At 36.8% G+C, this 17,995-nt stretch overlaps 1 protein-coding gene across 15 annotated transcripts in view; it reads left to right on the forward strand.

Annotated features, from left to right (window-relative positions):
• Positions 1 to 17,995, forward strand: part of MBD5 (methyl-CpG binding domain protein 5) — a 372,589-nt gene that overhangs the window by 317,086 nt on the left and 37,508 nt on the right. For 14 of the 15 annotated variants that reach the window (XM_074335952.1, XM_074335923.1, XM_074335956.1 and 11 more), the window contains 3 exons: positions 547 to 649; positions 1,758 to 1,938; positions 6,550 to 8,685. In XM_074335952.1, coding sequence (XP_074192053.1) covers positions 547 to 649; positions 1,758 to 1,938; positions 6,550 to 8,685 — 2,420 coding nt within the window. The remainder of the gene's footprint in view (positions 1 to 546; positions 650 to 1,757; positions 1,939 to 6,549; positions 8,686 to 17,995) is intronic. The other variant, XM_074335976.1, reaches the window with a different exon arrangement.

Here is a 17,995-nt window from a genome sequence, read left to right on the forward strand (position 1 = left end):
ACACCCTGATGAGGGAGAAAAAAGAGAAATCTATTTTTACATAGGGATAATTTGGTTCTAGACTTCAAGATTAAAGGAAAGAACTTGCTAGCTCCACCTGTTGTACACTTACCAACTTTCTGGTTTGAACTCCAATGTGTTCCTAAGTTTCAGTTTTTCCTCAAACAATTTTAAGAATAGATTTTCTGGTTTAAAATGGTAACGATTTACTTTCAGGTAGATTTCTTATTCCTTTTTGGCCTGCTTCTGTCCTTTCTTAAGAATAGCATTTTCCCCATCCTAGTCTACCCTCGGTTTTCAAAATACTTTTATTTAGTTTTCTATGAAGATCTGTATTTTTCTGAGAAATATTTTGGTTCAAAAGAAAGAGCAATAATGCTAAAGGCTATAATTTAGTAGCTAACATAATATTGACAAAGAAAATGCTTTTCCTTAGTAGGAAAATATTATCCTGTGAAAGACAGTAAGACTATAAATTATGCCTTTTTTTATATACTATATACAGTCAGAATTATTTCCTGATGTTTTGTTAAACTATTTTTACAGTCCCAGTGGGTCTTTGTTATCTTGCTTGGAGCAGGTTAAAACATACCTGCTTACTGACGGAACATGCAAGTGTGGCTTGGAATGTCCTCTTATTCTTCCCAAGGTAACCATTTCACAACAGATCTACCAGTAGTTTTTTCTGTGTTTTTTTTTTTTAGGTGTTTCATATATTTGCTTTTCTCATTTGGCATTTCATTTTTATGTTACTTCTTCAATCACATATGCATTTTAAAGTCTTTATCTCATTAGATATCTTTTTGCATGCATTTTGAAATGCTTAATAATTATGGAAAATAGTTCAAATCCCAGTCATTTTCAAAGGTGACAAACCTATATTCATATTAAATGTTTCATTATAACCTCTTTTGCACCTTTATATTACAGCTATACCTATGCTCACCATTTAATATTGCATTTGATAGTGCAATATTTTTTCCGTACTTTAACTGCTCAATCTGCAATGTTATTTTTAGCATTGGTGTAATAAATCTGCCACAAATGTTTCTAAAATCACAAAGCTGAACCCTCCTAGCCAAAACATGAAACTGTTTTGCTCCTTTGCAATATAGAAGGTAAAATCGTTTTAAATGATAAAATATTACTTGCTATATAGAAACAGGTCATTGTTCTCTGAATATCTATTATAGTGCTAATTTTAGAACTAGGATTAATAAACATCTTTTTCCTTTTTATTTGTGTGTCACCTCATCCCACAAAAAAAGGGGGGAGGCATTTGAAACAGCTCACATATATATATACAATAAATAAGACTTTTTTTAAATTAGAGAAATAGATTATTTTCAGTAGATGAAAAGGTAATATAGAAGTAAAATAAAGCCAAAGAAAAACTTGGAATGTAGAAATGTCAGCTTTTAGCATTTTGAAACTATATTTCATCTATTTTTATATTGTTAAAACATCAGGAAGCATCTAGAATTGGGAACATTATCAGATAATATACCTTTCCATAGATTTATCTTGGCTATTTTAGGGTTAGGATAATTTTCATTATTTGCTTTGCCACTAAAAACGATGGGTTCAGCAGATTTATTAAGTTTAATATAAAGTCGCTTTTCTTAAATTTAAAAACGTGAGAAAGTTTTATTTCAATTTATGGCTTAATCTATGCACAAAATGTTTTTTTTAACAAAGCATCTTTTAATTTAGTGCTTTCACAGACATATTCTAAACAAAGGGTGTCGTTTTTCCAGGTGTTTAATTTTGATCCGGGAGCTGCTGTGAAACAGAGGACTGCAGAAGATGTGAAAGCAGATGAAGATGTCACAAAGCTATGCATACACAAAAGAAAAATCATTGCGGTGGCCACACTTCATAAAAGCATGGAAGCCCCACATCCTTCTCTGGTGCTCACCAGTCCCGGAGGAGGAACAAGTATGTAATATGGGGAAGGGTTTAGGAATTCTCCTCCCTCAATCCTCTCCTAGGGAAGGAGTCATGAGAAATCACTTTGCCAAGCATTTTCCAAGTTCACTCTTCAAACATGCACAAGCCTTTTAACGTTGTGAATGTTTTATCATTTTATCACAAATAGCAAATTTGTTCTGAAAAATTTCTAGGAAGTTGTGTCCCATAATTTCCTATCCAAATCATCTAGTTAAACAATTAGAGTAAACACCGATTAGCACATACAAGTGCTATGCAAGTATGTAGAGCTGAGCTAACAAGAGAGAAAGTGACACAGATCTTTAGGAAACAAATGTAGCCTTTTTCCTGGGGCTGTATTGGAATGTGTGGTTATCAAGTCCTTAAATGCAACTAGCAGTGTTGCTCTTTCCATCATTTAATAGCTATTTATTGAGCACCTACTAACATATTACCTTGCCAGGGACTTTTTATTGCCTTCCTCATGCATGCTTTCATTTTTTAAAAATTTTAAAAATTTCAAAGCTGCAGAAAAAGTGTATGAACAGCTCATTGGGAACCCCTGTACCCCGTCACCTGGATTCACCAATGAAGATTTTGTTGCAGAAGTTGCCGATATTATGACAATTGACCCCTAAATAGTTCGACACACAAGGACACTCTCCTGACAAACCAAAATAGAATTCTCACATTCAGGAAATTTAACATTTATATAATATTATTTAATATGCAGTCTACATTCAAATTTTTCCAGTTGTCCTAATAATTTCTTATAGTTTTTCTTTTTAATCCAGGATGCAATTAAAGATTGTGCACTATAATTAGTTGTTACGTTTTTTTAATCTACATCAATTTCCTAGACTTTTTAATTCTTTCATGGCATTGACATTTTTGAAGAATCTAGGTCAGTTTTATAGGATGTTCTTCAATTTGGATTTGCCTGATTGTTTCCTCATATTTATACTCAGGTTAAACACATTTTCCTAGGAATACTACATGGGTGATGTTATGTCCTCATTAAAAGGCACATACTGTCCATTTATCCCATATTGATGACATTTAGTTTGATTGCTTGGTTATAGTTATGTCCATCTGATTTCTCCATTGTTAAGGTACTCCTTCCCTTTACGATTAATATGTAATCTGTGGAATTATACTTTGAGAAAGAGCTTCTTTTTCTAAGGGCAAGAATGTTAACTCCCTCCAAAATATTACAATCAACTTAACACTTGAATAGTAAATTCAGGATAAAATATGTCCAAGTGCCAAAGCATTTGTTTATGAAGGGTAAGTGATACTATTCTGCAGATTTCTGAAAAACAGGGTTGATGAGTGTAACCTGTAGTCATCAGAGAAGGTTTTATTGCAGAACTCAGATTTGGACCAACCCTAGAAAATGGTAGGATTTAGACATATGAGGAAAATAAGACAATTTTTGTCCAGAATGAGTAGAAGTGATGATGTGGAAACTAGTCTGACTTGAGAAGAGTAAGCCAAATCATCGGCAGCTTCAGATGCAAAGAGGAGTGATTGTGATATTATACAGGTAAAGATTTACATTTAGAACTCCTGTGACGAGGGTGGGAGAGAAATATGGCAGCTGCTGGCAGCTTCCCAATAACCTTTCCAATAACCCTCTAACCTTTAAACTGGAACAGGATTAATCAGGAAAACAATTGCTCCACTAAGGTATGTAAGAAAAAAGATCTTTTAAGGGATTTTTCTTTTTCTTTTAATGAGCTACATTTTTTAATTAAAACATATTGCAACAATCTAAAGAGATTTAATAGTAATAAATTATTTAAAATTTACCATTACCCTGCCCCCTTGATGTAACTGTTTTCATTTTTGCTTATTACCTTGCACATGCGTTTGCACACACTCATGTCTGCTGCTCTTCTCATGTGCCATTATATCACAGGTTTACCTCTTTCTACAGAGTCTGCCCTGTTGCCTTTTTCATGACCTTAACAGAATCTTGATCTAGGTCCTTTGTCATACCCTATACGTACAAATTTCAGTATTGAAAATAAAGGTGAATATTTAATTAGTACAGGTATAAGAGGTCTATCTCTACCCCCTTTTAAAGTGGTATACTTTCTTGGATTAAATGCTCCTCGTTTACTAGCTTCAGACATACCGTGTTTCCCCGAAAATAAGACCCAACTAAGATCGTCAGCCAGACGGACACATTTAATACGTTATGACGATGTTCCAGAAGATGACATGACTGTATTTGAATAAATGTAGATTGTTATACATGAAAAAATAAGACATCCCCTGAACATATGCCCTAATGCATCTTTTGGAGCAAAAATTAATATAAGACCCGGTCTTATTTTCGGGGAAACATGGCAGCATGTATTTCAATTTCCTAATTTTAAACTATGTTATATATAAGGTTGAGCTTTAAACAATTAAAAGTTCAGACTCACATGGTTTTCACCTCTATTTTACATACAGAAACATATATATTTACTTTCTGCTTATTCTTTTGAAATGTCTCCTTGAGTATACATTGAAAGCCCTTGGTAGGTGCCTAGCATTTACATTTGCCAACTCCTGTAATATTTTCGTTCCTCACTGTAACATAACAGCAACGTGACTTTTATTTGTTTAGTGCTCCTGTTATTTTAAATGTGGTGACTATTATTCCTCAGGTATGTAAGAAATCCTTTCTAAGCCACAGCCATTTTCTAAATTCTGTGGAATATAAAAAATGCAAATGTCTATGTTTTTAACCACTGAACTGTAGATAATTATATAAATACCCAAGAAAAGACACACATCCGTAGTTTTGTTTTTGAAGAGGACACTGTCAATCTTGTAATAATACTAATACAAAGAACTGTGTTCTCACTATATGTCAAGGCACAGTACCCAACTGTTTTCATATATTCTTTTATTACAAACTTTAAAAATCTTTTTTTAACAAGAAAATAAGTTCACTTGCATTTATATGCTGCAAGTCTCTGATATCACTGGTTCTCAATGTTTCATACATTATATCCAGAAATCACTCTATCAAGCATCTCCACCATGCCAGAGACCAAAAACCCACATTTCCCAAGAAAAATATATGTTCTCTTACTTCTTGAACGCACCCTACCTAGACTTCTGTGTATCCAAGGTGGCGAACCACTGTGTTAGAAATTATTATGATGTGATTTGACCTTGGTATACTATTGGTAGGAGAAGTGTATTTATCTTAAATGTGCAATTATATAGATAGATAGATAGATAGATAGATAGATAGATAGATAGATAGATAGATAACACACACACACACACATATACATATATATACATATATATATACACATACATACATATACACACATATACCTCTGATTGCAAATGAATCTGAGCACACTTGCCAATATGTTGTAATAGGATAGGGGTGGCCATTATATAGTATGAATGGTACCACTCTCATCTCTTTTCCTATAATAGACTCATGGAGCCCAGCTAAAGCTCAGTCTCCTTTTCAACATAGCTCTCTCAGCAGCCACCACCCAGTTGATAGCAATTGGCCTATGAAATGAATTTTATGTGCTATCCCTGTTTTAAAAGGTACAACTTTATAAAATAGTTAAACATCCTTAGGGGCTAAAAAACTTCAACCTAAAATTCTGACAAGTTAGAGTGAAAATTCTGTCTAACGAGCCAGCTTGCTTTTGTTGCCTGTATTCTGTCTGATCTCCAGAGGAACTAAAAGGATTCTAAACAGCCAGTGAGGGAGCAGTGCACTCTGAAAGGAGAACACTCGGTTGGAACCCAGCACTAAAGATTTAGCAATCGGACTAAATTTTGCATTGGAATTCTATCCTAATAAAAGAAGTGCAGTCTTTTACCTAAGTTGGCTGACTAAAACTGTTTTTACAGCAATGACTGGTTAACGGCAAAGAAACTACAGTGATACAGGCTTGATACTGGTAAAAACTAGGCATGACTGCAGTATTACTGCATTTACTGTTATTACCACTCCCATTATAAAAGGTTCCAAATCCCATTCACTTAATTCACAAAAAGTAAGACTCTTTTACTCTCACTTTGAAAATGTTGGGATAAGGAAGGGTTTCTGTAGGTGTCCTGAGGAGGTTTCAGTAGGTAACAGAAACATTTATAGGATAACAGATTTCCTGGTGAAAATGGCAATTCATTTAAAACACCCAAGAAAATCGTATGCCGCACAGATGCTAATTTTCTCTTGTACCGTGTTCCTAAAAACTTCAAATCCAACAAGAGAGTAATATCGCCGTTTCCATCTGGGCTGTCAATCTTGATTTTGCATATTCTAAGTGTGATTAGAATGGCTAATGTCAGTGTGGACGGCTTCAGCTCGTCATCCTTTCTCCACAGATAAGAGGCCAACAAGCATGATGAGCAGTTATTGAGAACCTTAGTGAAGGGAGAATAAGGTGCCTTATTTAAATCAAAGTTTAATGTAGAGTGCAGAACTCCTAGTTGCAGAGAGGTACAGCTTCTGTTTGCAAATTTCTATTTCCAGATGCCCTCTCTTTCTCCACCCCTCCTTCCCTCCCCGACCCCTGCCCTCACCCACCCCAGTGACAAAAGAACTGAGAGTACTAACAGAACTTCTTTCCTCTTTCCCCTCAGATGCAACTCCAGTAGTACCTTCACGGGCACCAACTCCAAGATCTATAAGAAATAAGTCTCATGAAGGAATTACAAATTCTGTAATGCCTGAATGTAAGAATCCCTTCAAGTTAATGATCGGATCATCCAATGCCATGGGCAGGCTGTATGTACAAGAACTGCCTGGAAACCAGCAACAAGAACTCCACCCTGTGTATCCCCGGCAGAGACTGGGCAGCAGTGAACACGGACAGAAATCTCCATTCCGTGGCAGCCATGGAGGCCTGCCCAGCCCGGCGTCGTCAGGTTCCCAGATCTATGGAGATGGTTCAATCTCTCCGAGGACTGACCCACTTGGAAGCCCTGATGTTTTCCCAAGAAATAATCCTGGTTTTCATGGAGCTCCCAATTCTAGTCCCATTCACCTGAATAGGACTCCTCTTTCTCCATCTTCAGTAATGCTACATGGTTCTCCTGTACAGTCATCCTGTGCAATGGCTGGAAGGACTAATATACCTCTTTCCCCAACCTTGACTACAAAGAGTCCAGTAATGAAAAAACCCATGTGTAATTTTTCAACTACTATGGAAATACCACGAGCAATGTTCCACCACAAACCGCCCCAGGGCCCACCTCCCCCTCCTCCACCTTCTTGTGCTCTTCAGAAAAAGCCATTAACATCTGAGAAAGATCCACTTGGCATTCTTGACCCTATTCCTAGTAAACCGGTGAATCAGAACCCCGTTATCATTAATCCAACCAGTTTCCATTCAAATGTCCACTCTCAGGTACCTGTGATGAATGTAAGCATGCCTCCTGCTGTCGTTCCTTTGCCAAGTAATCTCCCTTTGCCAACTGTAAAACCTGGTCACATGAATCATGGGAGTCATGTACAAAGAGTTCAGCATTCAGCTTCAACCTCCCTGTCCCCTTCTCCAGTGACATCCCCAGTGCACATGATGGGGGCTGGAATTGGAAGGATTGAGGCATCGCCCCAAAGATCACGCTCATCTTCCACATCATCAGATCACGGAAATTTCATGATGCCACCTCTAGGACCTCAGGCCACTTGTAGTGGTATTAAGGTTCCACCCAGGTCACCAAGGTCAACAATAGGGTCCCCGAGGCCATCAATGCCATCAAGCCCTTCTACCAAGTCCGATGGACATCATCAGTACAAGGATATCCCTAACCCATTAATTGCTGGAATGAGTAATGTACTAAATACCCCAAGCAGTGCAGCCTTTCCTGCTGCATCTGCCGGAAGTGGTTCTGTAAAGAGTCAGCCTGGTTTGCTGGGAATGCCTTTAAATCAGATCTTGAACCAGCACAATGCTGCCTCCTTTCCAGCAAGTAGTTTACTCTCAGCAGCAGCCAAAGCACAGCTAGCAAATCAAAACAAACTTGCTAGTCACAACAGTAGCAGCAGTAGCAGTTCTGGAGCTGTTGCTGGCAGTGGCAATACTGAAGGACATAGCACTTTAAATACCATGTTCCCTCCGACTGCCAACATGCTTCTCCCCACAGGTGAAGGGCAAAGTGGCCGAGCAGCACTAAGAGACAAGCTGATGTCTCAGCAAAAAGACTCGTTGCGGAAAAGAAAACAGCCACCTACCACAGTGTTGAGTTTGCTCAGACAGTCTCAAATGGATAGTTCTGCAGTTCCTAAACCTGGACCCGACTTGCTACGGAAGCAAGGTCAGGGTTCGTTTCCCATCAGTTCCATGTCTCAGTTACTACAGTCTATGAGTTGTCAAAGCTCTCACTTGAGTAGCAATAGTACCCCGGGTTGTGGGGGCTCAAATACTGCTTTGCCTTGCTCTGCTAACCAGCTGCATTTTACAGATCCCAGTATGAACTCCAGTGTTCTTCAGAATTCACTGACACAGAACATACCTTTACGAGGGGAAGCCGTGCATTGCCACAATGCAAACACTAACTTTGTCCACAGTCACAGCCCAGTCCCAAACCACCACCTTGCAGGTTTAATAAATCAGATTCAGGCTAGCGGGAACTGTGGGATGCTCAGTCAGTCGGGCATGGCTTTAGGAAATTCATTACATCCCAATCCACCTCAGTCAAGAATTTCAACGTCCTCCACTCCAGTGATACCAAACAGCATTGTTAGCAGCTATAATCAAACAAGTTCTGAAGCAGGTATGGTTTTATTAGAAAAAAGTACCCAAAGGTACTAAACTTTTCTACGTTTTTTAAACATTTGTACCAAAATATTTATTATGATAAGAAATGATCCTTTCCCCATTGTGAAATTCTCATCATTTCTTTAGTATTTATAATTTTATTTACAGAATGCTAGGGATTTGTCTATTAGGGGAAAAAATAGCGGAGGGGATTCCATGTGTTTCCGTTACTTGTCAATCTGTGTCATTTTGAATAATGCTTCACTTTCAGCTGGTCGTATAACCATTGGACTGTAAACTACAAAAGAAGCCGTAGCAGGCCAGGTGTTCTGGTTCGTGAGGCGTGTACTGGTCTATGCCAGTAAAAGGCCGTTCCCCCCTAGCTTTTGTTTGTATTCAGGTAAATGAAGCTCATTGAAAAACCCAAAACGGCAAAAATAAATGGATTTTCTGTTCTTGCTGCTGACCAGAAATTAGGTAAATGAATAGGAAAAGGTAACTAGAAGGTGTATGAAATAGAAAGCTGTCTTCTAATGTGTTTTCTTATCCTAGTTTGCTATCCTTTATTATAATTAATTATTATTAATTTGTTTGAGAAAATTCAAAAATGGACATTGGCTACTACCTTTTTTTAAAGGGTAATAATTTAAGTTTTCTAATAAAAAAAAAGGCTTGAAAACCTGATTTCCAGAATTTTTGATCTTGACATTGTTTTACAATTTTCTCGTAGAACTAAACCATTATTTTTAGCATGGACATTAAGGTTTTGAACCCAAATTTATTGTATCTCTTCATCCACTATTAATGAAAGAGATGATTTTATTTTAAAGTAGACACATTAGAAACTGTATTTTGTGCAATAGAGAGTCCTCAGAAATTGTTATTAAAAAAAACTGTAAAGAAGCACTAAAGAGGTAAATTCAGTGAGACATCAGAAAATTTGACCATGAAAACATTAAAAAGAATACTCAAACCCCAACAGTAATGATTTGGGAGATTAGTGGGAAATGACAGGGAGGAAATAATGGATGAGTGTAGAGACAGTGTTATTTAAATATGAAAACCGTGGGCGTTAAAATCCAGATTGCTGCTGGAAATGAGAAAACTGCTGAGGCTTTCAGTAAGAAGCTATTGTGTGGCTATGTATAGACTGTATGTATTCTATACCACCACGCTGGAACAGCATTATATACATGTTTTTGTTGCTGATAGTAAAGTCAAGTGTCTTCCTGGTGTCACTGCTTACATCCTCCACAACTTGTGTTGTGTGTCATGTTTTGATGTTAGTATTTAATGAAGAACTATTCATTGACCTCTTGTGTTAAAAAGAATATAAGGTGGAGAAGATAATTGAAATCATTAGTGCCTTCTTGATATTTTTAGTCTAAGGAATCTCACGAAAATATTTTCTGTGTCTAACAGGATACTTATTCCAAACAGGCTTCCAGCTTTTCAATGACTCCTACTCCTTTTTAGAGAATACCCCACCAATGAAAATTTAATCTTATGCATTGAGCAGATTAAAGTTACATAAAATTAGTTATTATTTAAAAATTCACCATATTTATTAAGTATACCTTTAACCATTTACATGAGACATTGTTAGTCTCATTGTGTTATATCTTTAAATTTTGATACCCTTTACCTCAACTTACTTTGTTTCAGGTCTCAGTTCATATTGCAAAGTGTATATATTTTATTAACAATGTATTTAAATTTATCTATAATGGAAAACACCAACATTTATTTATATTCTTGTTTATTGTCAAGTTTAGACTTACTTTATATAATCTTGAACATGTATTTTCTTGTTCCATGCATCTCTGTAAAACATTGGATCCGGATTGCCAGTGCTGGGAGTGTCAAAACGCGCAGGGTGAAAATGTATTAACGCAAGAATAGTGTTAGCATATAAATAGCTAAAAAGGACAAGAATAAATGTCTAGTAATGATATGGATGTGACCAATCACATGTAAGCTAGCAGAAAGCATATGCTTGATAAAAACCGAGGTCAGTAAGAATTTTTAAAATACTAAACTTAATAAAAGTAAATGCTAATTCATGTACATAGATGTGCTGCTGGTTATGAAAATGGGTAGATTTACTAATTAATATCACTCTTTTGATGACCTGAATCTTGAAGAGGTCTCTAATGCCATTTTTCTTTTTAATATGTAGTGAACTGTGTCACTGAATCTTCTGTCATTGTAATTGCTAAGCCTAAATATTTATTTACACTGCCATTTATTCCTCCATCAAATAAGCACCAAAGCTAGGCGTTCAGAGTCAGATAGCAGATGATGGTCACAGCTATCTCTGTAAGTTTTGCTAGGTATTCCTAGTGTACCAGTAACAAATTAGAAGAAAAACACATTTTATTCCTCAAATGTTACTTATAGCTCTTATTGAGTACCTATTATGTACCTATATTATTTCTAATTTATGCAGTTTTCCAAAGTCTAAGTTATTATTGTCCCCATTTTCAGGATGAGTAAACTGAGCCTCAGAGAAGTAAAATAACTGTCCAAGATCATACATAACTGAATCAGGATTTGAACTCACGTTCATCTGATTCTAAAATCCATTTTCTTCCCAGCTGCATGAGTTCTTCCTCTGAAGCATTTAATGGTCAAAAATACTCTTTTCTCTTTCAGCATCTTTAAAAATATCCAACAGATAATGAATGGAAGCACATGAATGCTGTTAGAAGCCACGTCTGTAAACTTTTGATGCACTTTTAGACAAAAGTCAGTTATATTTGCTGTCTCTTTGGATTCTGATACCGTAGTGTACAATTATTAGAATGTTTGTGTCAATGCAGATGAATTGTCGAGAGAACAGCCCCTCATTTGTGAATCACATTTGGTGACCTGTATGTTAATGAATTGGTATCACCTCCCTCAGATGAGAATGGGTTTCCCAGTGGGTGGCATGTCAGTAGACTTGTTTTTATTATTATTCGTTTCAGGTGTACCAAACGATGTAATAGTTAGACATTTATACCCCTCACAAAGTGTTAAACCCCCTCCCCCAATCTACTACCCCTCTGACATCGTTATATAGCTGTTACAATTCCACTGACTGTTCCTTATGCTGCACTCCATGTCCTGTGAATGTATATGTATATTAAATTGTAGTTGACCATTATTATTCAGCTTCAGCTTCAGGTGTACACCGCAGTGGTCAGGCATCTCACCGTCCATAAAGTGGTCTCCCTAAGAAGACAAGTGCCCATCGGATACCCTACAAAATATTTATAACATTATTGATTATGTTCGCCAAACTATCTTTCATATCCCCGTGGCAATCTTGTGGTTACCAATTTGTGCTTTCTAATCCCCAAATAAGTCAGATGGAGAAAGACAAATACCATATGATCTCACTTACATGTGGAATCTAAAGAATAGAATAAATGAACAAACTAATCAGTAGACGTTTGAGGGCGACTGGCAGGCAGAAGCTAGCCTTGGTTCTCTGAGCATGATAGCACAGTGAAGGTGAGAGAGACTCTCAGTAAACACAGGCCAACTCTGCTCTGTGGTAACGAAGCCTAGGCAGAACTCAAGTGACCTCCCGCTCAGCCCAGTGCCTTTTTTCCACTCTCTGAAGCAGCAGCTCAAAATGTTATATTAAGACATCAGTTAAGACGAGAAATCACTTGCTCTGAAAACTCTTCATTCGATTGGTAATTTTTTTTTCAAAAACTTTTTAAGCCTATAAATGAATTTTGTGGGACAAACTCAAGTATGGGTATTGGAGGCAAAGATAGTATAACAAAATCAGGTAAAAGATATGAAATGCATAGGAAACATTTCTAACACTTAAGACTATTGAGGCTTTATTAATTCTATGTGGAGTATTGAAACTGCCTTTCCACTAAAGCTCTCTAAACACTTTAATTGTAAAGTTTACAGGTTTCTATTAGCTTATTGGATATCAAATTACAAGTAAGGTTTAATATTTCTATATAACTCGTTTAGAAACTAACCAGTAGGACACTTGGTGACATTCCTCCAGTTGTAAAACATAGCTCTGGTAGAACTGGTATCCAACCCCGCAGTTCCTGATCTCAGTGCAAACACTCAAACTGCTGAGTACAGGTACGTTCTGAAATCCATAGGTAGTGCACTGTGAAACCAACTTTCAGTTTATGATGAGAGACAAGTTTCAGCATTGCAGTAATTTCAGCACGTGTCCTGTGGTGTTTTGGTTTAGAGAGGAATCCAAAATCAAGTGCCATTGACTGGCACATGCCTCCTCAGGCCTCTGACTGCTACCCACCTGCTGACCATAGAACAAAAAACACACATGCCAGTAACCTGGTCCTCTGCACAGGACTTAGCTGTGTCAGTGTCCAGTACCCTGGGCCTCTGCACAAGACCTAGCTCTGTCAGTGTCCAGTCCCCTTGGGCTCTGCACAGGACCTAGCTCTGTCAGTGTCCAGTACCCTGGTCCTCTGCACAGGAACTAGCTCTGTCAGTGTCCAGTCCCCTTGGGCTCTGCACAGGACCTAGCTCTGTCAGTGTCCAGTACCCTGGTCCTCTGCACAGGACCTAGCTCTGTCAGTGTCCAGTACCCTGGGCCTCTGCAAAATACCTAGCACTGTGAGTATCCACATGACAACCCATCCTTTCCATGGCCTTATGGTTTTTTACAGTTTTCAAATAAATAAAAAGATTTAGACTACTCTGCTAACTAACTTTAACTGAACCTTACCTTCCTCCAGTATGATAAAATCATTAAATATAACTTTTTCACTTTAAAATGCTTTTTATAGTCTCTTATTTTTTCTAATAAAAATGTTTAATCAACTCTTCTAAACACCTGAAAATATAATCCTCTGAAGGACCAGAGTAGGAGTTTGTACCAGAAAAGAAAATAATTCAAATAATTATTTGCCTTAACTCAAAGATATACATTGACTAGCAAGAATATAAATAAACCTGCAAATAAATATATGTTCATGAATTTACATATATATATATGTATGTGTGTGTGTGTGTATATATATATATATATATATATATATATATATATATATATATATATATATTTTAACTCTGGAAAAGAAAGTTTTATTTCAGCACAAAATACTTTTGATTGAAACTCTGTACAACCATTGATATGGTAGGTATAAGAAAATGAAATAGAGACCACAAAAGAACACTTTGGGTAAAAGATACAAAGTAATGAGGTTGGTTTTTTGTTGTATGTATTTTTTTATTCTCAGAACATGCCAGAAAGAAAATAAAGGGAAATTATCTTCCCTACTTTTGAGGTTAGAGGTGCAAAAAGATTATGGGATAAAAATGCTCCAGGCTGTATTGTACTATATAAGTTAGCCCTCTCAGGATATGGGAAGTTTGTGTAGAAATAATCTAGTCTTCTGTAGACTAATGTAGATTGAAGCAAAGCACAGGGTTTTTTAAGGTCATGTCTGAATTAATAACAGTGGCTATTAAAAGTGTTTCCACCCAAATTTTTAAATGCCCAGATTTTATCCCTCATCTGATGCACAAGGCTTCTAGGTTAAAAGTTGCCCTTTGCTCTTGTTTTTTAACCAAATACTAAAACTATATTAAATTCTTGATTTGTGATAAAAATCTATGTCTTCTTTTGGTTAAATTTTTGCAAAATGAGCCATTTCTTCTTTGCTGTAAGATATTTTTACAACAGACAATGTCTTGCTGTGTAAGAAGGTTTTCTAATATCAGGGTTACACCACTTGTTTTGTTTACATATTCCAGGTTTAATGTTTCCTTGTGTACAAAAGAAGGAGTTAAAATGTGTTTGACTTTAGACATTGAGTCTGTGTAATCAAAGATGATAACAGAACTCAGAGTGGTGTGATATGTTTGCTGATTCAATGATCTATTTTGTACCTTTCAAGAAATAAATTGTCCCAGTGTGTAAATTGGGAGAATTTTATTCCATTGCAATACACTAAGCTCACTTAGAAAGCCACTAGAAATCCTTCAGTTCTCTAGGAGGTGCCTAAGCTATTATTTACTAAAATCAAGTGGCCTGAAAACAGTGAAGCAGCTTCTAAAAGTACCCAAATTCTAGGCAGTACTGTTAAATCTACAAAAATTTGACTCATTAAAAATAACACTTAAAAATATTCCTATGATGTTGTCAAAATAGATTTCCACAAAATAGATTTCCACATGCATGTAGTACTAAATAAATCAAATCATAAAGTTCTCACCATCTAGGAACTTATATCAAACAATATGAACACCAACCAAGCAAAGAGTAGAATAAAAATTATTTTCGAATAATTACACTTCTTGTAAATTCCACGTAAATCTCACCTTTTTACAGATGACAAATGGAACGAGACAACAGAATTCCGAAGGAGTTGCTGAGGTACTTCCGGGGTAGGAGCTAGTCCAAAAAGTTCGGAATATCTGTCCAAGACCCATGGGTACCGGTCTAGGAGAGAGTACTTATCCCAGATACCCTAGAGTAGCTTCCTGTGTTACACTGCTCCACAGGGACGCCCATCACTTTAGAGTCTGAGAAACATGCCTCCTGGAACACAGGTCCACAGGCTTCCCCCCACAGATCTGAGCAACTCAGGCCTGATCCTAACACAGTTGTTTCTCAAACTAATTTTCACTTTACCCCATAGTAAAAAATTAACTTGCATTACAATCCACTGGAGATATATTTTTAATGGATAACTAAAAGTTTCCTGAAAAAACACTACATGTGATGCACTCTGATATTTCCCATCCTATGCTGTCTTATCCTATCTTATTGTATTTCTTTTCTTTTATGACAGTCATGACTCACTGAAACGATTTTATTACCCACTAATAGAACATCACCCAGCACTCATCTAGATAAGTTAACAGAAGCAGGTTCCACAAAATAATACCCTCACTATGCAATGTACTCCTTTTTTCTTTTCTATTTCATTTATCAAAATATACTGGTTAGGGGGGCACGCTAAATTGATTTTGCAGCCCCAAATAGGTCTAAACACTGTCTTAGAATATTCATGGGGCAGTTAGCTCAGCAAATATTTATTGAGCACCTACTATATGCTAAGCACTGTTTTAGCACTGCAGATGAAATAGTACACAATGGAAAGATACAAAGTATGTGTAATAATCTAGAAACTCAGCTTGCTCTGCTCATTAAACAAAATAAGGAGATAAAAGTTCTAATTGAAATATTGATGAAGCATTTTAACTGTCGACTTGAGCATATTCAGACAACAGAATCCCGCCAACCTATAGATGCTACTGATTCCTTCCCCCATTTCTTCTAAGTGCTTTGGTTTTGGGTCTCTCCCTCCCTCCCTTGTGGAGAACAAAAAACCACTACAACGGTCCTACCCTACGATGGTTCAACCTATGATTTTGTTCAACTTTACAATGGTGCAAAAGCGACATACATTAAGTAGAAACTGTACTGCGAATTTTGAATTGTGATCTTTTCCGGGGTTAGCAGTATGCCCTATGGTACTCCCTCGCGGGGCTGGGCAGCACACAGCAGCTCCCACTCAGCCACGCAATCACAAGGCTAAACAACCGATAGTCTGCAGTGTACTATGTGGCCAGAGTGACTGGATACTGTATGCAATAAATTACCTGAGCTAGTCAACACTTAATTATAAAATGGGCTTTGTGTTTGATGATTTCGCCGAACTGTAGGCTAATGTAAATGTTCTGAGCAGGTTTAAGGTAGGCCAGACTAAGCTATGAGGTTCAGTAGGTTCGGTGTAGTAACTGTAATTTTGGTTTACAATGTTCTCAACTTAATGGGCTTATTGGGCTGTAACCCCATTGTAAGCTGAGGAGCATCTGTAGTCCTCAGGGCTTCCGGCTTACTTCTGGTGAAGGAGATCTAGGAATTTCCATGAGGATCTAAAAGCACAAGGATAGAGATTGATATGTTTTTGTAAATATGTATTACCATGCCATCATTACTGAGGCTTACGAAAATAATGTCTTGTTGGAAGATCTAGGCTTCTCATAAAAATTAGTTTTCAATTTATTTTTTAATCAATTTCTTAAGTGTAGAGGAAAAAATTTTACTATTTCCATTGGATTGAAAAGTGAATAGTATTGATTACACTCACGAGGGTATGGTATTTTCTCTTTTCTCTAGAAGCATTTTTATTAAGGATTGCCGTTGACTCCGTTTGCAATCAAGTACACTTGCCAGAGCGAATGGTAAAGGTCAAGTGGCAAAGGAATTCTTTCTATGACTCATGTTCTTGATTTTTGCAGATAAACATCAGTATTTGGGCATATCAATTTAGAAAATATTTTCTAGCATAAAGCAGTGTTCATTCAAAATTGGAACTATAGATGAAAGTGATATAATGACATTTAAAAACACCTTGTTGGTCCATTTGGTGTGAGCTTGATGCCCTCTCATACACATATGAAGACATGTACAGTACCATTAATACTTAAGATCCAGCCATAGAAGAGTTTAACATAATATGAACAATGACTTTTCTCAGAGAACATTGGTGATGAAGAAGAGAAATCTAAAGTAGACATTACCTTTGTTTTGAAAAGCAATTTTTTTAATGAGACAGATAAAACCTCAAGAATGAGAATTAGTAATAGTAGGAAAAAAGTCTTTCAAAAAATTACTGATGGTATTTCTGTGTACACACACACACACACACACATCATAAATTATATGTGTGTGCAAAGAGTATTGTTTATATCTGGGAATCGACCCCACTGGGTAAGCAACCATTGTCGTTTTCTCATTATACTGGACTCAGTCTCTGATTGGGTGTCTAGGCACGTAATCTTGCACCAGGAAGGTTTATTTGGGTGGCTTTTCAGTCTTCTCCCCTACCTCTTTAAAAGCAATAGAGACAATGAGAAAAAGAAATCATGGCAGTTCATGATGCTGCTGGCTGGTATGAAATAATCACTTTTTCCAGTTAAAGGACTTCTCCAACTTACAGTTTCCAGGCTCCCAGCTGCCTCTTGGTTGTTTAACTGCTAAATGGTTAGTGAATAGTTTGCTTTTGCAAAAACGCTAACTGTCCCTTTCATTAGATTAAGCACTACACATCTTGGCTGCCAAAAAAAGGAAAAAAAAGGAAAGGAAGAAAGAAAACATTTTCCCCACATTCTTCAACAAACCAGAAGGTTTTTATGCAGAACTATGCAGTAGGTTCACCAGAGAGTTTCTATTCAAGATTAAGTGGTTCAGAAATACGCAATCTCCAGTTTTTCTCCAGCTATAAAAATTCAGGGTCCTTTGTTATGACGCCCAGCATTAGTGAGTGACTTTAAGAACTTAGAGGACTTTGTGATGGTGTACGGTGATTTTAACTCCCTGG

Source organism: Rhinolophus sinicus, linkage group LG01 (genome assembly GCF_036562045.2).
Source record: "Rhinolophus sinicus isolate RSC01 linkage group LG01, ASM3656204v1, whole genome shotgun sequence".
NCBI classification, from domain to species: Eukaryota; Metazoa; Chordata; class Mammalia; order Chiroptera; family Rhinolophidae; genus Rhinolophus; species Rhinolophus sinicus.